This window comes from Cupressus sempervirens, chromosome 5, assembly GCF_028749045.1.
Source record: "Cupressus sempervirens isolate cs-2001-9-10 chromosome 5, ASM2874904v1, whole genome shotgun sequence".
Classification (NCBI taxonomy): Eukaryota; Viridiplantae; Streptophyta; class Pinopsida; order Cupressales; family Cupressaceae; genus Cupressus; species Cupressus sempervirens.
Window position 1 is genome coordinate 964,917,886 of NC_143122.1, and position 23,988 is coordinate 964,941,873.

Here is a 23,988-nt window from a genome sequence, read left to right on the forward strand (position 1 = left end):
TTGTGTTCGCTTTCGTTATATTAACTCTTGCATGGTGGTTTGGGTAGCTGAGTGTGCCTATTGGCCTTAGTTACTCACACCTGCCCGCGTCAGAAGTTAGCCTCACTCATGGTCTTCCACACGTTCATGTCCACATCAAGAGACCTAAGTTGATGAATTAAACTAAGTAGTTCTTTCAACCTTGCTCAAATGTCTCTTCCCTGTCTTAGTATCTTGAAGCCATCTCTAATCACATCTATCCCCTAGGTCACCGAAGGATCACACCATTTCTCCATGGCCTTGGCTTTCTACACAATTTTTACCGCATGCTTTGAAGATTCAGCTGTAAAAAAAGAAGATTTAATCTTTCTAACATTCTCCATATTGAGCCTATTTTTCGTTTCCCCCAGCTTATCATTCTTTTGAGTGAGCACACTGAGAGCATCATAGGCATCTTGTTGACAAGCCAAGCGAGATTATTTACCAAGTTCAATGGTGATGCACTTGTAATCACTGGTTTGCATTAATTCGGCTAACTTTTCAATAAGGGGCTCAATTACTTCAACATTCTTGGTGTTATCAACACCCACTGCGATCCTTGATACTAATTTGCCTTTTTGTCTTGGGAATCTTGGCCTTTGCACCCATATTGGAGTCAAGGTCTTTGGTTGGGAGTTCCTCCTTCCTCGTTTGAGTAATTACAGTGAGCCAAGGAGGAAAAGTGAAAGAAGAGGATCCCGTGGCAGTAGTAGTAACCAGAGTAGTTACATGATCAATCTAAGAAATTGTAGTTACGATAGGAGGAGCCTCAGACATAACTGTCACTGGGGCTGGGCTACTATGTGCGAGCTTTGTAATGAACTCTCAAACTATGTTGATGAAGTATCCATCAATACCATGAAGGGAACCACAACATTTGGGATAGACATGGTATATGCATTGAATATGTTCTCAAAGCTTTGATACTATTCCATTATTAGAACTACAGGAGCAACTGAAGGGATAGGCTTGGCCGTTGTGATTGGAGTTGGATCCATATATAATGATGTCTGCTCATTTAAAAAGTATCCATAAAAACATCTAAGGGTGAATCTACTGACTTGTCTGAGGCTGGTATAAAATTAGGAATGATAGTTGCAACCACGACTTTTGGAGGAGATTTCTTGGGTGAGTACTTCTATGGGGAAGGAAGCTCCTCATCATTGAGGATACTGTGACCCCTTTGAGGTTCAATGGTCTTCACCTCAAGCACACATCCCTTTCCTTTTTCACCATTGATGGTGAGCTTTGGAATAGATCTTGCCGAAGATTCTATGCCATCCTTCTGTTTTCCCCTTATCTCAACCCTTAGACCAATTTGACCGATTGGATCAAAATCTTTCCCCCACTTCAGCTTGATAGTTTTCAACCCCCTTTACTTCAACTAAATGTTAGTGTTGGCAAGAATAGGCTGAAAACGGTCCCAAATAAAGACACTTTCCTTGGATGAATAAGATGGTGGTGGAAAAGGCAACCAATGAAAGTGCTGCTCCACATATTCTGGATCTAGGATTTCATCATCTTTAACCCTTGCAGGAAAAACTGCGAGGTTAAAGTCCACAATCCTCTTTAGGGTCAATTGGCCATAATCAATCTTGTGGATATCAAGCTCTAGGCGTAAATCAACCCAAATATCTTCAAGATGATGAACATGAATGAGTGATTTACTGATTTTATCATTCACTCCTCACCAATCAAAGCAAGCATGTGCCATGAACTTCTTCAAGGTGATTCTTTGAAGTTCAAATTACATGTTCTTGGCCTTTGGTACTCTATCAAGTGAATAACCACCAATCCTCAGAGGATTCTTTTATACCAATGCTTGACCTATGCAATGAAGATTGATATGATTGCATTGGCATCAACTGTCTTGCTAACTCCTTGAGAATGATCCTTTCAGTGGAATACCTCGGAAGAGTATATAGCTCATCTCTTAAATACCCAACTCTTATATAGGTAAATTTGGGAATCTAGAGGAAGAGAAAACCATACTCGTTTACCTTTGTCTATGCTTCATCTGATACCCTCTTCTTCGGAAGCTCCTTGTCGAACAAACACATATAATGTGCAAAGAAGGTATCTTGTACCCTCCTATAATGCATGCGATTGGATCTTAGTGTGAGCTGATTGTAGTACATCCATACAGGCACTGTCATGAGATCACCCTTGCTGGAAAGATGTGAGAAAGATCCTAGTGCAACAACAATGTATACCAGGTACGAATTCATGTAGAAGGTACCAATACAAGAAAGCTGAGATAGCTACTCCAATGTCATATCACTTATCATCTCTCCCAAAAGATTTTCTTTTGGTTTGAACGACAATGAGAGAGATGCACTTGATTACTCAAAGACATTATACTCCTTGGGTTTGGCAATGCAACTGATCAAAGTGATAGATAATTGATCCCTTCCTTCAAATCAGAACAGCATATGCCCTTTGCCTGTCTAACAAGATTTGGCCTCTTGTTGATCAACCAGTTAGCATTTACATAGCTACAACATTCGGTGATGTGATTGTTCCATCTTTCCAATGCCTTTTGTTTAGTGATGTTAGTCACCAATGGAGTGGGTGGAAATTGGAAAATCCGGATAACAGTCTTACCATCTTGATCTCTAATTGTTCTTGATGGAGGATCAAGATTCTTGGCACATGCAAATATGAACTCGGATTTATTGCCGCCAAAGAGAAATTTGATAATAGATGAATGCAACTTTGTTGGATGTACAACATATCGCCTGTGGATGCTTCATCTACCCTTTTTACAAAATCTTTGAGATCCAAGATATCGGTGTCCTTGATGCCTTCACAATAAGATGAAACTTGTGAAGGAGGCATGGAGTTATGGTATTGATCATATTGGTACTTCATGTTTTTCCTCTCCGTACCTTTACCTGGTACATTATCCTCTATCATAACAAGTGTGTATGCACGAGCAGTTGTGACATGGAAATTCCAAAATGTAAGTATATCTTCAAGAGGAGGATCCTTAGTGAAATTTTGAGCATTCAAGTGTAGAATATGAGACTTCTGCATGCAAGATATGGCTGGAAATTATTGGGACATTGAATGCAAATGATGATTTTAGTTCAAAAACATGCATTTACATGGTATAACTACTAGAAAAGGTGTTTTCCAAACACAAAAGCATGTGCGGACAGAAGGGTACTTTTATGACAAAGAGTGGACAATGAATGGAGAGATGTTTGTTTATGATGAGATTTAGTATATTTGTCATAAACAAGTGTGTATGCACATGCAAGGATTCATCATTATGGGTTTTGAAATATATGATAGTGGTATGCAAGATATGAAAGGAACATGTGCGAACACGGAGATGGGTCATTTTTGCAAGCAAAGCATATGGTGAATGCACTTTCTTTGTGGGGTATATTTTTAAGAACAGGTTTTTCTAATCTGAATTGCACATGTAAGCAATATGAAGTGCTTGCACATGCAATTTGAAGAATGTAGACGGAAAATAGGAGCACGTGATATATATATATATATATATATATATATATATATATATATATATATATATATATATATATATATATATATATATATATATATATATATATGCAAATCCGAAAATCGAAATGAAGAGACTTGAGTAAACAAGACAACAAATATATAGAACAAAAACCTTATGAAAAATGACATTGAATCATACTTTTTCCTCAAGAGACAAGAAAAGAAGTCTTTTTAAATACTCACAAAAAATATGAAAATGCAATCAAAGAGATTTTATGGATTTAGAAAGATTGCAAGATGAAGTGTTAAATGGACATTGAATCTTGACTCAATCCTTGCAAAAAATGAGTTCAAATTCGTGGCTTGCCAGGTATAGGAAGTTAGAGAGAGAAATTGCATCATTTTAGCAATCATTTTGACCAAGCAATGTGCAACATGCAAAGAATTTGGAAAATGACGTCCAAAGCTTATCAAGTGATTTAAAAGACATGACTGTAAGCTAGGAAGGATTGAAATTCTTTCAAACTTACCCTGATCGAAACACTTGTTTTTTTGGTGCAAATTGCTCAAAAATAAGGCATTTTTGGGCAAAAATTGCCCTAGATGGGTTGAGAAATAAAGAAAACATTCAAAAAACTCCCTTTTTGAGTAGCCCAATGTGATCCGTGGGTGATTTTAGTTCTGAATTGCACACATTAGCAATATGAAGTACTTGCACATGCAACTTGAAGAATGTAGGCGGAAAATAAGAGTGTGTCATTGTCATATCCCCTTTCTAGAGTGGACATCAAAGACAATAGAGTTGGCCTATCATTAGAGTCTCGTAGGCTGGCAGTGGTGTTTAGGGACTTAGTCAGGGTACATAGTGTTCGGATCTGGAGTTTCAGACAGTAGGAGAGCAGTTCCTTAATTATAGGAGGAGTTTTCTACATTTTAGGAGGTGGAGATGGGTTACATTCTTGAGTCTCTATGAGATCATTCTATGGTTTCAGTTTCGGGAGATTCAGAGACACTCCTATTTTTTAGGAGTATCCCTAATTTTGAGGGATGAGACTCAGTTATTTTAAATTATCTGACATCAGTCACAGGAGGTGACGAGTTCAGTTTCACCTTGTAGAGGTGTTTTGGCTATTAGTTCGCTATTCGGGAAATATTTTAATATATTTAAATATTCTCCTAAGTTAGCATTTTAATAATTTAAATAAGGCTAAGTTATAGCCATTTTGGAGAAATAAGGGGTTTTTTGGCCTCGTCTGAGTGATTATCCCTTGGTGTAATAGCTCGTTGGAAAGGTCTTGAACTTTTCTAAATATTTCTTTTTTGACCTAGAGCATTTCGATGAACAGATTTCTTTCTATTGGGAAAAAGGTCATTTTCAGGATACTTGACCACTTAAAAAATGAGAAATATATTATTTTATAACCTTATGCCACATAGAGACACTTTTAGGGTTCGAGCTAAGTTTGGTGGGTTATAAGGAGGTAAAGACAAAGTTCGAAGGCATTACTGACATATTACATCTTGGATTTGTGTTTTGGGATCTGATTGAGCTTTCAGCATTTGGGACGCCAAACCCACTTGCTTTGCCTATTTGGAATGTATCCCCCAAAACAGTGGTCTAGATTCTTGCAATCAGAAGCATCTTGGAGATTGTGCATTGTTTCTTCTGGGAAACACACTACTAAGTCAAAGTTTTAGTTAGGGTTTGGGTATTTTACCCACGTGTGGACACTTTGCAGCTGTACGACCACGCCTGGCAGCCATCTACTTTTCCACATACAGCATTTGAGAGCTGGATTCTGGCCCTAGCTTCCTTCTGGGCTCATATTTCACCTTCATGCCTTCAAGTTGGCTTTATTCTTAGTTGTAATCATCTGGATATTATTGTAAATCTTCATCTGGCTACATATTAGGCGTATATTCAAAAAAATCTGCTTGAAGCGACTTTGCTTTAAATGTATTTGGAATACATTTTCAGAAATGGTTCATGTTATTGTACTTCTGTTATTACTTATTGAAAAATCATAAAAAATATAAAACAATCAAACCCTTCTGCAACTTCTGTCTAGCTCTGCAAGAAAATTTTAATAAACAGGGAAAACAAATTTAAAAATATAAAATTACAGCAGATCAATGGAAGAGATCCATCAGGGATCTTTCAGTCATATATACATGCAAATTCGAAAATCGAAATGAAGAGACTTGCATAAACAAGACAACAAATATATAGAACAAAAACCTTATGGAAAATGACATTGAATCATACTTTGTCCTCAAGATACAAGAAACAAATTCTTTTTAAATACTCACAAAAACTCTGAAAATGCAATCAAAGAGATTTTATGGAGTTAGAAAGATTGCAAGATGAAGTGTTAAATGGACATTGAATCTTGACTCAATCCTTGCAAGAAATGAGTCAAAATTCGTAGCATGCTAGGTGTAGGAAGTTAGAGTGAGAAATTGCATCATTTTAGCAATCGTTTTGACCAAGCAATGTGCAACATGCAAAGAATTTGGAAATTGACTTCCAAAGCTTATCGAATGATTTAAATGACATGAATGTAAGCTAGGAAGGATTGAAATGCTTTCAAACTTACCTTGATCAAAACACTTGTTAGATGGTGAAAATTGCTCAAAAGTAAGACATTTTTGAGCAAAAATGTGCCCTAGATGGGTTGAGAAATGAAGAAAACATTCAACAAACTCCCTTTTGAGTAGCCCAATGTGTTCCGTGGGTGATTTTAGGCAAAAATGATCCATAGATCATCAGAAACAGTCAAGTAATACTCAACAAATGAGCATTTGAAGGCTACAAAACCTGTTTTGATGAAAAATACCCAACAAAGTGGAGTTTTGAGAGCCAAAAGCATGTGTTTCTGGGTTAAAAATCATCGCATTTGAGTGCTTGATCAAAAAGCCTCATAATATGAAATAAAGACACTTTTTGGTTGCAAAAGCACATACTTTTGGAGCAAAAATTGCCACTTTACACTAACTCATGCATTTTTGATTAAAGACTCTTTTCAAAGCCAAAAGCATGTGCTTTTGGTTTGAATGCCCCACCTTAAGTGATTTTGGTTAGAAATACAATTTTTAAAAGTATAGACGTGCTTTTAAATGGCAAAAGCATGTGCTTTTGATACAAAAATCTCCAACTTCATGCATTTTAACACTAGCATGAGTAATGACGTACTTTTGAAAGGCAAAAACATGTGTTTTGGAGTTTTAAAAGCACAGTATATGCAAAAGCACATTGAAAAACCCCTCATAAATAAGTAATGTCATGTTTTTGAGGGAGAAACATAAATGTTTTGGCAGTTGCATGTGTTTTTGAGTTGAAATTCCCCACCTATGTGCTTTTTATTGCTAACTCAAGTTAATAAACACACTAGCAAACTTTAAATATACAATAACACATGCTTTTGGTTTGAAATTCGCCACCTTAAATGATTTAAATGATTGAATAACATGTTTTCATATTTAAAAAATCCGCTAATATGTATTTAGGACTTTAATTTATTGGCAGTGGGGTTTTAGTAAGTGTTTAATATTGTTGACATATGCTTTTGAGTGATAAAAACCCCACTTTTATGCATTGTTTATGTCTCATATAATTAAATTTAATAAAATAACTACAGTTTTCAATAATGGAACATGAAAATAGGCTAAAAAGGATAATTTTTATAAAACATTTAAAGGTATGGTGAAATCATCTTGGAATGAGTTAAAATTAAAAAATGGAGGCCAAAATCCACTTGAAATATTAAACATAATCTTATTTTATGCTTTTACCAATAAAAATTCCATTTGTGGAGATTCTTTTTTAATCACGACGTGCTTTTGCTTAAAAAACCCTACCTTTTTCCTTCATAACTTGAGCTAGGCAACTGTATTTAAGGCCTAGGCTAGCTGGAGACGTGTGGGTTTGCAAGGGCTATTAGCATAAGACTCTTTTTTGCAAATATTGGTTATTAAACTTGATGCAAAAGTATGCCAAAAATCAAGTGCCTACAATCGGAGTGGGTAAATTCTTTTTTGCAAATATTGGTGATTAAACTTGATGTTAACTTCCATAAAAAAATGTATTAACAAAGCTACATAGAGTACAATTCATGGATAACAAATTGCCTTAATGACACCAGATATATACATTAAAATGAAGAGGCTAAACCTACGAATTAAACGGGACATGACAAACCTCCGATTATAACTTTTGAGGAGATATAATAGAATATTGTGTTCTTTTTCTTTATTTATCCCCTCAAAGTTATAAATTATTGAAGTGTCACTTTTTAGCACTATCATTTAGGACCTTGCCATAACAAGAACATTTTTTAACTATGAATCTTTGAAATTTCTATTTTATAAAACACAAGTATTTTTTTAAAGGAAGGTAATGTTGTATTCATGAGTGAATATTATCTTAAACTCAGTATGTTTTATTGATGAAATATGAACAAATTCTAGGGAAGGGCTTTACTATTAAATCTCTTATATTCATGAGGGAAAGTTATATTAATCTTGAGTAGCTTTTTGGTTTATAATAAACATGTGTAGCAGTATTTGTGATAGAAAATTTAGTATTTTTAAAGTCAACCAAAATACTTATCAATTTGTGATCCGTAAACCGCTAACTTGAATATTTTGAGAATCTAAATATAGCATCTACCTTTTACTTGCTTGAGAGACATTAGTTAAATTAAGAGAAAATAACATTATTTTTAACTTTCTAAGATTAAAACACAGGGAAATATAAATGAAACAATTCACAGCACTATGGTTTTTAACTTGGACACCCTGGAGGAGAAACCAAACTATGTGGTACTGACAAACACACTACTACCAGTGATATTAATAATGGAGTAGTTTTAGAAGTGGGTACACCATTAAAAAATTTCCGTACTCTCATCCCTTGAGAAACAAAGAACAACTGGAAAACTTGTTTCCGTTTCTTACTACAATACTCAAACAAGCTTTTCATGCTCAAGGCTATTCTCAAACACTTTTATAGATTTTTGAAGGTGTGGAGGTATTTTCTTGGGTCTGATGAGAAGGATCTTAGTTTTGAAATAAGTTGTCATTTCATCTTAAATTCTTTGATTCTCTGTACAGTGATGAATTTTGGCTGTGGCGCTTGTATTTGTGCCACCTGTGGAAACTGGGGAACTATCCAAAGTAAATAATATACTTCTATTCCATGGTGTATTCAGGGTTTTCTGATCACCTTTTTTTACTGTGTTTTAGTCTACTATTCTAATACGTATGTTCTAATTCATATGGATTAATCTTTTAGGATAACTTGTTGAATGAGTCATTGGCAATATCTTTATTATTCCACCTGTACCAAGCAACAAAGATTCAGAAAATAGATAAACACTTGCTGTATAATATGGGTAAGCACTTGGCAGTTGACTTATTTTTTACAATGCTGTTTATATTTTTTCACATTTGTCAGGTATTATATTGAGAGAGATTTCTTCAGATATAACTAAAAAATCATTAAGGTGATCGACAACATTAATGTTATTAATTATGTTTTGACTTAAGAAAAAATCACCACATAGTTCAATCTAGAAATATGCTCTCTTATTATTATGTAATATAGAAATATTTGTCTGCTATAGGTATTATACTTTTGCAGGATTTTAAACCATTCTTATTAAGCAATATTGTCAGTGGTAATTTTCATGACAAGTCATGCATTTGTTAATTTTTAACCACATAGTATTCGGTAGGCAAGTTGACCCACAAAGCACACAACTACAATTAAGTAATGTTTCTATTGAAAATAAGATCCTAAAACATTAACCCAGGGGCTTTCATCCCAAAGCATGTTTGAGATTTGAGTTTTGTAGCAACCACAACTGAGAGCCAACGTTTAGGTTTTTTTACTTGATTTGCATTTAATTATCAAATGGACAAAGTTTGATGGATTAGATGAGGAATGACTTAGACAAAACATAACCATTTAAAATTCTGTGGTGATATAAACCTATTTGGATATATGCCACTTAGAAAGATCATCTCTATTGTGTTGGAAAATGGGATGGAATTCGTAACTGTTTGCTGTGTGCTGTATGCTTGCAGTTCTCTGGGACAAAATCTTGTAACCAGCACTTCCATTTGGGAGAACGCATTTTCAATCCTTGTTAGCATTTTGGGTTTAGTATTATTTGCGTATGTGCTTGCAAATATGCAGGTAAAAGTGCTATTTTTGATAGATTTATTTATTCCAGACTTAGCAGATATGAGAGTTTTATATTTATAGACACAATTCCAAGACACGAATTTTAGGCATATTTGACTTGAAGGGAAATAATTTTTTATTTTGGAAGTGTTCAGGAATTATACTTTTTCATATGGAAACATGTCTTCATTATGATACAATTACCTGACTTTGTTACTGATCTGAATATGCTGTCTCCTACAGACCTACTTGGATTCTCTAACGATTAGGACTGAAGAATGGAGAGTGCAAAGAAGGGATACTGAGGAATGGATGAGACATCGTCAACTACCTGAAGATCTCCGCAAACGTATTCATTGCTATGATGAGTACAAATGGGTTGCTACTCAAGGTGTTAATGAAGAGATGCTCTTGCAGAGCTTACCCAGGGACCTTCGTTGTGATATACAACGTCACTTATGTTTGGACCTTGTACGACAGGTAAGATCTGACAACTAGATTATTTTTAATTCACCTAATTTTATTCTCACAAGAGTCCAAATTCTGTATATTCAATGAAATATGATGTGAAAGATCTCAAAAATATTTCATTGAAACAAATTGAAGATGTAAGCAGCAAGCTGAAATAGCGTAAGCTCTAGTATATGAATGGAATAGCGTGTGCATGACCGAAACGAGTGGTAGCCTCATTTCTTTGTAAACGGGTTTTCCTTGTGTCCATGAAGAAACAGTCACAGTGAGTTCAATAAGGGAACATCTATCGAATATATCAGTGGTCTATCTCATGGTTACTGGGATTGGCAGTTTTTTTCAAATGCTAAAGTCTACAATTTGGTCTTGATCGTTTGTAAGCCGTTGAACTTTTTACAAGTTAGATAGACCGACCAATCCAAGGTCCATTTAATAACTCATTTGTGTATTCTTAGGAATATATATTTTTCAATATTCAATCTTAGTTGTAGGAATTTGATAAATCTCTTGATGGGTCAACCATCTAGATTCTTGACTAAGATTGTTTATTTTTGCATAATAATTGAACAAAAGCTGGACTAGATTCCCATGAAAACTCTAACAAAAGTTCCCTAGGTCTGACTAGACTTGGCTTCAGAGTTGTATCTTTCATAATTCATTTCATTCATGAATCTTAATGGGTTCACGGCTTTGCATTTTAGTTAGTGCATAAGTGTAAGAATTACATGAATTTTCAGTTTGGTTCATGTTCAATCTAATAAACCAAATAGTGCTCAAAGTAAATGTAATATCCCTTTTCCTCTTGACCTTTAAAATTGAATTTCTGAAGCTAACCTTATGTTTTCGGTATTAAAAGAAGCAAAGCTAGGGTGCTGACCCTTTTACACAACAGCATATAGGCACTGGAAGCAGATTTGCCATTACAACGCATTATAAGACAGTATTAACGATGTTAACAATGAAACTAACCAAAAACCATCAATTTACCAAGGACAACCTAAACTGACAGCCGCAATCCTTGGTGAGTACTTTGACAGTTTCTTGTGGCTGCTTTCTTTATCCCTGTCATTTCTCAGTTTTTTGTTCAGTTATAGGAAGAGAGAAGCAACCAACCTTGCATAAAATTTGAGCTAAATTTGGAGATGTTCATTATGTTGGGTGGATATTTTGCAACCGACAGTTTTGGGTAAAAATTCAGTTGCAAAATAGGATGACCAGCCACATCGTGTGAAACAAAGTCTCTCCTACTTTAAAGGGAAGGCTCCCCCTTCTCACCGTTCCTTGGATCAACTCAAGGTAAGCAAGAAGTTGAGAGATCTTAAACAGGGTGTTACTAATATCCTTTCTTCTTAACTTTCAAGAAAGGATTCACTTACTCATAGAACGAATAATGGGCAAGGTAAATCTCTAACTACACTTCTATCAAGAGTTGGAAACAGTGATACCGATAAATCTTCACTAACTCAAAGGTTAGCTAAAACATACCGGTTTGGCTCTAAGTCCGGTTGTACTTCTATATGGTAAAAGTTTTACAATTAGGGCACAAAGACTCCTAAAAAGTAAGAACAATCTAACTATTTTGCAAATTAAGATGAAAATACAAGCCACAGACAAAGCTTCTAGCTATAGATTTTCACAGTTGTTCCTGGTCAAAGCTCAGGCTTCAATTGTTTCTTATTTCTCTATGCTCTTTTATTGAACACACAATAATAACATGAATCAAGACAATAGGCACAAATTATAGTCAAAGCTTTTAATTTGTTTTATCACAATTGCTTCCAGTCAAAGCTTCGAATCCAATTGCTTCTTTTATTCACTTTTCTCCCAAATTCGTACTACACAATCAAAGTTATGCTTGCACAAATGTGGCAGAGCTTTCTTGCATACAATAAAAGATAATTTTTACAATGAAGGGGCACTCCTTTATATAGGCAAAGAAGTTGAGAAAAAGGGGGAGGAAAAAGTTGGAGCAACTCAACCAACTTTGACCAAGTCTAACTACAGAAAATAAAGGGTTACATGCAACTACACATGCAACTCGCATTGCATCTTTTACATACATGTAACTTGCATTACATGTAATTACACTTTTTCATGTAATGCATCTTCTCCAACTACAAACATGAAAGAAGAAGAAAGAAGACGGAAGAGAAAAGAACAATTCTGAAGGGCCTTGTACTTGACGATGCAATCCCAGATGATAACAGGATTGGGAGTTCTTGTACCTTGTACTGTTGCATTCATGTTGATAACTATAGTGTTGCATCTTTTGACAACCTCTAGCTCTCTTTGATGAATTGTCCATTATCATGTGGAAACTTGATGTGATCCATCTTTTCTCCCTCAAGTTGTCGTGAATTCTCCTTTGTAAATTAGTACAAACTAGAGTCTTTGACACTTTGAAAACCTTTTTGACGATGTTCGGATGTACACTCGAAACAACTTTCCATTAGCACTTTTAACTCCCTTTTTTTTTCTTTTTTTTCTTTTTTGAAGTAAAGTGCTTGGTGCATGAGAATGCGTGTAAATGGAGATAGCCGATTTTCAAAAAGTGACTTGGACTTTCAAAATGTCACTGCACAGAAAATGGATTACATGTAAATGCAACATGTAACGGAAGGTGGAGGGTGAAATGAGATGCAAGTGTGAGTGAAAGATACGCTTTACATGCATATGCAGATGAAGGCTAAGATGGAAAGCATGGAAAGATACGGAAACATGTATTTGCTCATGGAGGTGTGAATGCATATGGAAAGGAGAAAATGACATCTTTTTGACTTTTCAAAAAGTGACTTTTAGTCAAAATTGGACTTTTTAGATGCAATTACACGTAAGACATTTCGTGTAATCGTATCGTGCGAATGCAAGCAAAAAATGAGATGGATGAAAACGGAAGTGGAAAATGGGATTACATGCATGTGTGAATGGCGAATGAGGTGAAAAACATGTAATCACATTTTTCGGATGAGATGTGAGGTGTAATGATATGGAAATGGAATGTGAAAAATGATAACGCTTTCACATGTAATGAAGGAAAAACAAGTTTTTGGGAAAAAAAACTTGCAACTTCTCCAAATGGAAAAAAATCGGCAATAAGCACAGAAAACCAAAACAAAAGAAAAACAACATACCTTTGAAAACAACTCAAAACATGCCAAGATGCAATACACTCCAAAGATGAAATTTGAATTTGGAGCTTGGGGAAGAACCAAAGACATCAAAATGAAAAAGAAATTCATATTTAAAGGAAAAATTGATATGCTAAGGCAAAGATTTTTACAAATGGCATCCATTCAACGATTTCATGCATAAAATTAGCAAGGATAAGCATGAATTAAAATGTTAAAAAAAGAAGAGGTCCACTTACATGATGAATATGTGCCAAAAATGAAGGAAAAGATGCTCTTTGTTTGAATTTTTCTTCAAAAAATGATGAGAACTTTTCAAATCTCCAAAATCCGAATGATTAAGGGCAGCAAACAAGGAGATTATTTAGCAAAATGCCAAAACGTGCCCTAGATTAGCTCCTCCTTGCAACGTTTTAAAGATTGCATGTTCTTGAGCCGTTTTAGCCAAAACAAGCAAAAAATGTGATCTTCAAAGTAAAATGTTTTGATGATTTAACACCAAAATAATGATCCTCAACCAATGTAATCACCTAATGAGGTAAAAACGACTTGATCTCATTCAAAAACGTGATCAAACTTCGCAGATTTATGGAGTTTTATGCAAAAAACGTGCCCTAGCTTGGGAGTTTCAAACACGTTTTTGGGTGCAATAACTTGATTTTTGATGAGGGCAAAATGATCACCTCTCCAAAACATGATGAATGCAACTGATTTCATTCAAATCCATGGAGAAAATCAAAAGTTATGATCAAAATAGGAGGTTTTTGGAGCAAGAACATGTTTTCTTCTCATAATAGGACATTTTTATATTCATTACATATTTTAAAACATGTTGAAAGGCAAAAGAGGACGTTTTTGAGTCCAATGCATGTTTTAAAATATGTCTTGAGATATAATCTCACTTTTTGAAGCCCATTACATATTTTAAAATGTGCAAGTCTCCAAAATCTCACTTTTTGGAGTCACTCACATATTTTATAAACATATCTCACCTTTTTCATACACAAGCATGAAAACGGAACTTTTCATGTCATTGCATCAAAAAGGTCCACTTTTACAAGCTTTTGATATAATGACTTGAAAAAGGTCCTCAAAATGAGTTTTCATATGCATTAGCATGAAAAGTTTTCACTTTTCATAGTTTTTTACATGCATATGCACATAAAATGTCCACTTTGAGGCTTTTAAGTTATGCATTTCACTTATTTTTATAAAAATGTCAACAATATGGGTCAAAAACAACATTTATGCATCATATTAATCAATATAATACATAAACATTATATTAAAGTGACATTTATATAAGTATTTGATTTAAAAAATAAAAAATTTAAAAAGTAACTATATAGTTCTATAGTCACTTTAAGTTATAAATTTAAAAGATAAAGTAATTTAAAAACATAACAAAAAGTGAATAAAATGTTATATTTTCAAAAAGTGAATGTCAAAATGAAAATATAACATCATTTTTTTAATTCGTGCTGTTGCACCTAAAATGTCCACTTTTGAGGCACTAAAATGACCATATTTCTTGACTGACAACTCCGATTGACTTCTAGGTTAGACCGAATTGAAGGGGAAAACGAAAGGCATGACATGAGCAAAACCAAAGGACTAAAAACAAACAAACACAAATTCAAAAGCAAAGAACGGACTGTGAAGGCTTCAAAAATCAAGTAAAGGCTCGACAGAAAGCAAAACGAAAACGACTTGACGAAGGCCTTTAGTAAAACAATTTGATATTCGAATTGAAATGGATCAATCGATTAACATTAAGCAATTGAATATCAAATTCAAGCTTACAAAAATATGAAACTAGCTTGAAAAAGTTTCGTACTGTTACCAACATTTTGTGGTGACAAAATGCAAGAGAACACACTAACTTCTTATCAAGTTCTTGAACCTTGACCTTGAGCACCAAGAGCTCAAAAGTCATCACATCACATTTAGATCAAGGATATAGCTCATTAGTCAACTTCACTAGGGCAGACTTTGTGTTGTTTGAATCCTATAGAGTGATGTCTTTGGACATTGTTTACTTTTGTGGGGAACTTACTAATTACTGTGCAAAGTAAATAGAGATATCACTTGTAGAACATAACATAGAGAAAAATAAATGTAGTAATGGCAACACAATGTTGTGTTAGAAAGATTGTCATTGATTATCATATGCATTGTATTCAAAATTGGAATGGGTCTTGATACGCAAAATGGGTACCATAAATACTTCTCGGCGGTTGGTTAAGATTGTGAACTACTAACAACTATCAACAACCACCCATCGTGAACAAATTACATTAAATTAATTACATACTTAGTGCTTCCACTAACATGTCTATTTATAAACACTTGGCATAATTTCCATCTACATTAAACCCCCCCTCCAAAAAAATAAAAAAATGGGGCTGAAATATGACAATACTAAACTTATGATAAGGATGATAGGACATCGCTAAACGAGTAGAGGATGTCAGAATGGAGGTAGCTCTAGAAATGGAGATCCATTCTTGAAGCTGCTACACTTACTCGATATGGATCTTTAAGTTGCGTTCTACTTCAATTTCCCATTCCCTCAACTCCTTCACTATGAGCATTGCTCCTTAAAATTATCGTTGGCTTGCTTCAATTCCTAAGCCACAGCCTGACATTCCTATTCCATGTCAGCCAATTGAGCCTTCTTGATCATCGAAGACACCTTCTGTTGCTCAATTATGCACTTATGCTTTCTCAATTTGGCCTCATTCTTTGCCAAGGTAGCCTCTACCACCATACAACGTTCTAACTTAATGGTGGTGAGATGAGTCTGCTAAGCAAGTTGCTTCTAGGATATTGTGATATGAGTGGATAGTGCTCCTGTATCCCATTGAGCCTAGCACAATGCATAGTCTCTTATTGTACCTAGCTTTCTTGAAAAAGTTTGCACCCTCTTGATTCAAAAGAAAATGTCTCAGAAACAGGCCTCCATGCCATTGACATTTGCATTTCAAATCCTAGTCTGAGTGATAGCATTCATTGGCAATATAACCTATATTTGTGGTATGTTTTGGAGGTTTTCTGATACTTAATCTTTGCCGATTGTTCGTAGATCAGCAATCCTCATATCAATAGCAAAATCATTTTCTTAGGCTCATAACACATTGGGTCTCCTATCCTCAACAACTTACATACATCGATTTCATTCTTTCCATAGGCAACTTCAAGCAGCATCATGCTTGGCTTGGCCACCCATACTCTGTGCACACTCACACCTGAGAACAAAAGGAAAACTCATAATATATTGGAAGAAGGCAACATTCGTACTCAATGATCATTTGTAAATCACATGACTTCTTGGTTTATATCTAACTTAGATCGCAAGACTTATTCCAACACATTGCACATCAATACTACATCGAGCCATATTGATCTATGACAGTGACTATATTGTGGCGATATCATCATACATGGTTGTTGGAATACCAAGATCACTGAGAGGGGGGGTGTGAATCAATGATTTGTAAAATAATGTCATTTTTAACCTTGAACCATTTAAACAATGTATGGTAACTTTTAGTAATGCTAGATGTACATGTATAAAAACATAAGATAATGTAAGTAACAAAACATATGCACATATTGACGCCTTCTTTTATAGTAGACAGCCCCTTTGGGTCAGAAGCCACTTTCTCAAATCCCTTTATTATGCCCTACTTAGCAAAACTTGTGCCTCACCTACCATACATCATATAATGGCCTCAATTAGCCATGGTAATGCCTCACCTAACAACCATTGCCTCACATAGCTTATTCTGCCTCACATAGCACATACTTTGCCTCACATAGCATCTTTAAAGAAGCACCCACTTCCCATCAAAATACAAGAATAAATGAGTGATTTGTTTCAAAGGGTTACTCTATTTCAATACAAAACATTGGGTTCCACAAAATCAAAACATTTTGCATATGTCATCTTCAAAGTTACTGTAGTAACCAGAGCTCTTGTAGCTAAACTGTCAAACATCAACACTGCTAAATCTGCACAATATAAACTCAAGTTTGATAAATAATCTTTTCTATCAAAGCCCACTGACCACATTTACATGCAACAAATCCAAATCTGCATCTTACTCACAAACCAAACTGTCAACTTCCTGTCACCAACTGTTATAATCAGATCTGCAAATCACCTTAATGTTATTGCAAATAAATCTTCATTTCCCCTTTCTATCACTTGGCAGAATCGTAAATTTGTCAATCTTTCTGACCATTCCATCAATTTTTGTTGCCTTTGTGGCCTTTTAGTTTTTAAGTTTGTGCCCTTGCTGAAATATAAGGGTCTGAATTCTGAGTTTTTCCATTGGATTTACAGCTGAAGTATAGTAGATTCAAATTTGAGATTTTGTTCTGAGTTCGCATTGGCAATTGTGCGGAGGTATACAATTGGCCATTTTTCCTACTGTTCTACTCTGGGTAAGGAGAGTTTTGTGTTGAATAATTTCACTGGCATTGGGAAAAATTATTAAATTTGTACCTGCATTTTCTGTTCAAAGGGATTGGCTGATTATTGAAGTCTACATGCAGCGTTTGGTTAGATGAGTTTTAGATTTGCACAATTGGAAGGTTGAGATTCATTTGGTGGCACTGAGATTGGAATTTGAAGAGGTACGAGCTGTAGTTTGGGGTTTGTAGTCAGATCATGACTGCGATCTGAATTTACAAATTGGCATCATTCATATTACAAACAAAATATGCAGATTGGCATCCATCTTGGCATTACATTCCAAGTTGCATTTAGTGAGGAAGCTGGTTAGTTATTGTATATTTCATTTCCAGATTTATTGTGTCTACCTACAACACTATTGTGTCATGTCCAATAAATGAAAATTGTGCGAAGACATTAAATAATGTGGGGAGTTGCTCATGAATTGTTTGTCAATATTTTGATATCAATTCCCAGTCAATTTGTGAATGTATCAAATTATTGAAAGAGTGGAGAATCAATGCCCATATTGGTATTATATATAGTAATGTCAATCTATCCATCTCCAGTTCATTTGCTTGAGTCACAAGTTCACTTGTTAAGTGGTCAAACATCTGAATAATTGATGTATTTTGGAGTTATAACCAGCTAGGGGTTATTACATCCCTCTAAATCTCAATCGCCGTCTGCCCGCAATAACATTCTTAGAGGAAAAGATCAAGGCATATAGCTCTTATAGTATATATTGAAATACAAATAAGAGAGAGACTACAATATAAGATATTTCGAAGAAAACGTAAATTATAAACTAGTGTCATTCCTTCTTATCTTACTTTAAGAATGATCCCCATTATTCTTATATAATAAGTATCTAATTTAATATATACATTGAGCATATATTTATATATTCTATTAGATCTTCATATGAAATATCTAGCGTTAATATATGTATTAATGATACAAGAAACTTAAAATATATACGATGATAATGTCAAAAGAATTTAAATAGTACATTTCATTAAACATCATACTTACCTTTTCTAAAATCAGGTACCACTTCTTAAGGAATCTCTCGTCCTATATAATTCAGGCACTAACAAGTGACTTCATATGGTTGCGTCTCTAATCCTTCCATAGGATGTCCAATTTCCTTTAAAACATGTGACAGGTTATCAAATCTCAATATATCAATGACCCTACTCTCACGTGATGGCTCGCAGTCAGTTACGCTACTTCTTGATGTTCAGAAGGGATCTTGGACACTGCACTGTCAACACCAAGCTTTACGTGAGCTTCTTTTTCTTTGTTGTATGTCAATAGTTCTTGTTCAAAGTCTGTGTTGGAATGCACCAAATCCATGATACATGATGCCAATAACATTAAAATGTTTTGCAGCCTAAAGCATCATATCTCCTATTGTTTGCAGCCAAGCTCTCATACCATGTTAAAATTTTGGATCACTGCAATTGTACTAACACTGCCATAATATGTGGTATGTATGTTCCAAAGGCAATTCTCCTCATATTAATAAGCATAAGCCATGAATAGACATGCCCTTTTAAGGGACATGTCTATTTGTTAATTAATAATTAATATTATAACCATAGTTTTAATATTATTATTATATTAATTTATAATTAATATATAACCATAGTTATAAATATTATTATTATATTAATTTATCTCATATAATAATAAAACACACATATATAACTATATCTCATAGGTTTATCCAACTGAAGCTACCACACATCAACAAAAACAAAAAACTGTTTTTCCGTCTTTTGTAAATAGACCTTATTTGTGACAGGAAGTTCTCAAACCTCCTATAGCAGTTGAACAGAAACAATTCCTGTTTGCAGCAGGAAGTACTGGAACCTCCTGTAGCAGCTGAATTGACTATGACAACTTTTTGACTGAAGAAATTGTGACACCATTGATGTTAAAATGATAGCTTTGGCCAGATAAACATGAATGGTATTATCAACAGAATGATCTATGATTCTCATGTACATACATAATAAATACTTAACCATAAATCATTATATTGAATATTTGTAAAACAGATTATGATTCATGGTGATTTGATTATCATTAATATTTGTTCCAAGTATAAATCTGAAATTATTGATCTGCATTTGGTTGATATTGAAAAGCCTCAGTTTTGCTATTTATGAGTACAGATATAACTGTTGTTATCGATATTGAGAAATTTGCATTGATTATATGTCAGATTCAAATCTGATAATGCTAGTTATATTACCGATAACCATCGGATGGAAAACAATGTATATTTTCTTATTGAAATCGTGCATAAACAATTTGTATGTGAAACAACTAATTTGCGTAAGCCACCGATAATGAAAAGGTGCATGTCGGTGGAGAGATATGTCTCACCAAGATGATATATATACCTTAAAGCAGATCAAAATATGACAAGCACAGAAAAACACAAGTGCAAGTGATATAGCATTCAACCTCTTTTTATTACATTCAAAATTTCGTGTATTCAAGTTCAGAAATAATGTAAGTATTATCACTATCAGATCTCTCTACAATACTTGTGAGATATTATTGCCTAACCATTCTTGCTACAACCTGCAAGCAAGTATAAGGATTAGTAAGAGCCATATTCTAGAGAAATTAAAATTTATCTACATTCCTATTTGACATAAGTCTAATCTACTTTAACAATTGACCATATAAAGATCAGTTTGAATAAACCATTATGAAGATCAGAATCATAATATTGACCATAATATCAGTTTGAATAAACCATATAATTTATATCATATTTGATCAAGTCATATAATCAATTGTATCTGAAACATCACCAAGCATATTATATTATCCTTTTTGACATCAATGACAGACATGCCAAAGTCAACAATGGTTCTGTACGCATTCAAAGTGCCATCCTTCGAACATTCACAGATCAACTGGAGCGATCTCAGATATTGAACCAAAGCACACATTCAGATCAGGTGGTAATATCTCAAGAAGATCAAAATACACACACACACACACACACACACACACACACACACACACACACACACACATATCTATATATCAAAGCTAACAGTGACATCGTCTGAGTCTTGACATTGCTCTTGCAATCTGCTATTAGCATTGATAGTCAACATCAACAAACATATGGACACTGATCAAATTCAAACTCATTCACATAATCACAGCAACACTGAACTTGAATTACAAACTCAGTTTGTATATCAACTGTATGTTTTGGAATGTTTAGCGATTGTATCCATGCTTTCCAATGTGGATACTCATCATTGGGAGGCCAATCATTGCTTCATTAATTGTATGTTACTCTGAAATAAATTTGTGATCTCTGATTTCTGCTATCAGTTTTGTATTTGTGTTTTTGTGTTATTTAGTACTTGGGACCCTGAAACAATAATTTGCAAAAAATCCTGATTGTATCCGATTAATCCTGAATCCTAGAGCCAACTGTTGTTTTCCTTGAAAAAATCCTAATTCATGTAAAAATAGTTGATGCAATTTTCAATGACCCATTTATATTCAAAGCACACTAAAATCATATCAAAATCCCTAAAAATGCCAAAAAAACATAAAAAATCATTGCACAAACTTACAAAACCCTAAACCCTACAATGTCAAATTTTCAGAATCACTGCAAATGTAATGGCACTATATATGTTTTAATGCGTTTTCCAAGTGCAGATCTGAAAGCATATATTTAAGAGTAGAAGAGACATGTCGCTATGTTAAAAAATATCGGTTATTGTAAGTTAAGTTCTATTAGATATTATTAACAAAAATATGTGTGTGTGTGTCTAATTGATCATTTATCAAATGCAATAGTGTTTAACCAATAACCATAGGGGATTATTCTCTAGAGCAATTCAATTCAACTGAAGCTATAACATTAATGCTCCCTCTTAGCTAGGGAGGATTGTTATAGAACACATTATGCTGTCAAGCATATAGAGGGATATCATTTGAATATGATATTCTCAAAAAAACATATTTAAGGCTATTAACATATATCCATAAAAATAGATATTATCTTTTAATATCATTTGAAGTATGATTCAACAAGGTTATCAGCCATATGATATTCATCATATTTATATTCTAGATATTATCTTTTAATATCATCTAAAGTATGATTCAACAAGGAACATCAACCATATGATATTCATCATACTTATATTGTCTTGATATGTGCGTTGACATTGTGTCCATGATGCCTAGCAATAGAATATGTCATATCCTAGAAGGGTATGGGTTATTTGATGTCCGACACACTCCAGGACACCAAGTGAATGTAGTCTATCAGATAACAGTCATGGTCTCAAGGACAACAATTTAATGCAGTCTCTCAGATATGTTTCAGGACATCAACTTAATGTAGTCCATCATGATAACAGGCCAACCACTGTTTAGATCATCATCTTACAATAGCGACCTCACAACCACATCAATGAAAGATTGTAACCTTTCATGATATGATCCAAAAATAGTAACTCACATGATATCCACCATGAACCATGTCGAAGGGTGAATCCACCATAGTTGCTCCTAGAGGGTGGAACAAAGGCTTTCACCTCAAACTGTTCTCTCACAGAGAAGAATGCATTACAAGGAATTTCACCTCGAACTTCTTCCTCATTAAGATCTTAGTATGTTGGCTTTTACGTTCAAGGTTTCTTGTTGGACTTCCTCTAAAAAAAAATGTCCAAGATCCTCTAATGTCAATTCAAGTAGACTCTCTAATTAGTCACTATTGAACTACTGTCATAAAATCATTTGAACAACTAATCTTGATCGTAGAACAAAATTTCATTGCGATTTGCTCCCTCTTGATGAAAGAGCACCTTGTCTTGTCTTTATTTCATAGTCTCATATGTTACCCCTTAACAATATTCCTAATGCATCATTCTTCTTTTCTTGGAAGAATATTCCTCTGCACATCAACATCCATAATACAAGTTGCTTCAATCAAGTCCCATTGTTGATGTCCCTTCCCTTATATCTCCCTTCTAAAGATGATTCAAGTGGGAATTGTTAACGAAAATACCCTCCTGCTAGAAAATCAAATTTAAATCAGATCAAAGACATATCTTGCACCATTAGATCAGCCAGCGCATGATCACCATGAGTCAAGAAATGGTTAAGGTTTGAGTTGCGAAGTAGCGGTTCCCTTTGTTTCGCTTGGTTGCAAGGGTCAGACAATAACATCAGTTTAAGATGGCGATGGTGCGGATGTGGTCTAACCTCAACCTTCGCAAGGTCGTGATGGTTAGTAAATAATGCTAAATGCAGGTTGCGAGGCAATGATGATCGGTGGATTGCAGTTTCACAGGCAGTAACAGTTATTAAAAGAAGGTGGTGGCGAGATTGCGATCGCAAATGGTCAAACGCAAGGCATAAAGATTGGACCATTGACAGGGTGGCATAACAGTGAGAAATGTTTGGTCCACGTAGGACTTAATGGTTAAACCTCAGTTGACCAAGGGTCATGGTCGAGTTGGAATTTGGTGGCAGTGGAAGCAGTTCCTTGAATGATGAATCCGATCTTTTTGATCTCCTGCAACCACTTTCGTTGATCCCTAGGCTTGATAAATGCAAAGAGATACTCCACTATCGTCTGTTGATCCATTCATTCAGTCAGTGATTAAATGACCGTCACTCCTGACCTCTCAGAGATTTGTTTGGCGAGGAAGTGATCCTCTCATGTATGGATTTATGCAATAGTCAAGTTTTTTCAGTTTTTGCAATGATTATTCTCTAAAGATTTGATTGTAGTGGTTAATTTTTTTGTCTTATGATAGAAGTCATCTAAGTTATGCTTGCACTATAAAGGCAAATATTGTACTCTTTCTTAGGGTCGGATCTACTCTGTTTTCTTTGGCATTGCCTTGGCATGCGACTGTAAATTCCCTCTTTGCCTCTGAGTTATATGACTTTCTGCCTTATCTCTTTCAACCATCATTGTATTGTGCAAGCTTGTTTGCCTCTCTTCGACGTACTGGGAACATCTATAATCTGCAATTTTTGTATCTCTTTGGCTCGTGAATGATAAAAAGTGAAGCATATTCCTTATGTCACTCATGTGGTTGTCTAGTCTTAATGTAGTTTATAGATTAAAGCAAGTTTGAATCCATATATCTTTGGACTGTCATAATAATAGCACTGTGCATGTATGGGCAAAGACTGGTCTAAACACCCTATTTTGGTGCATCACCTCTTTAGAATAG

The 23,988-nt window shown here is 34.6% G+C and overlaps 1 protein-coding gene across 8 annotated transcripts in view; it reads left to right on the forward strand.

Annotated features, from left to right (window-relative positions):
• The window catches only part of LOC149559162 (protein CNGC15b-like), a 266,655-nt gene that overhangs the window by 213,945 nt on the left and 28,722 nt on the right, over window positions 1-23,988 (forward strand). For all 8 annotated transcript variants that reach the window (XM_089833076.1, XM_089833077.1, XM_089833080.1 and 5 more), the window contains 2 exons: window positions 9,583-9,694; window positions 9,926-10,162. In XM_089833076.1, coding sequence (XP_089689202.1) covers window positions 9,583-9,694; window positions 9,926-10,162 — 349 coding nt within the window. The remainder of the gene's footprint in view (window positions 1-9,582; window positions 9,695-9,925; window positions 10,163-23,988) is intronic.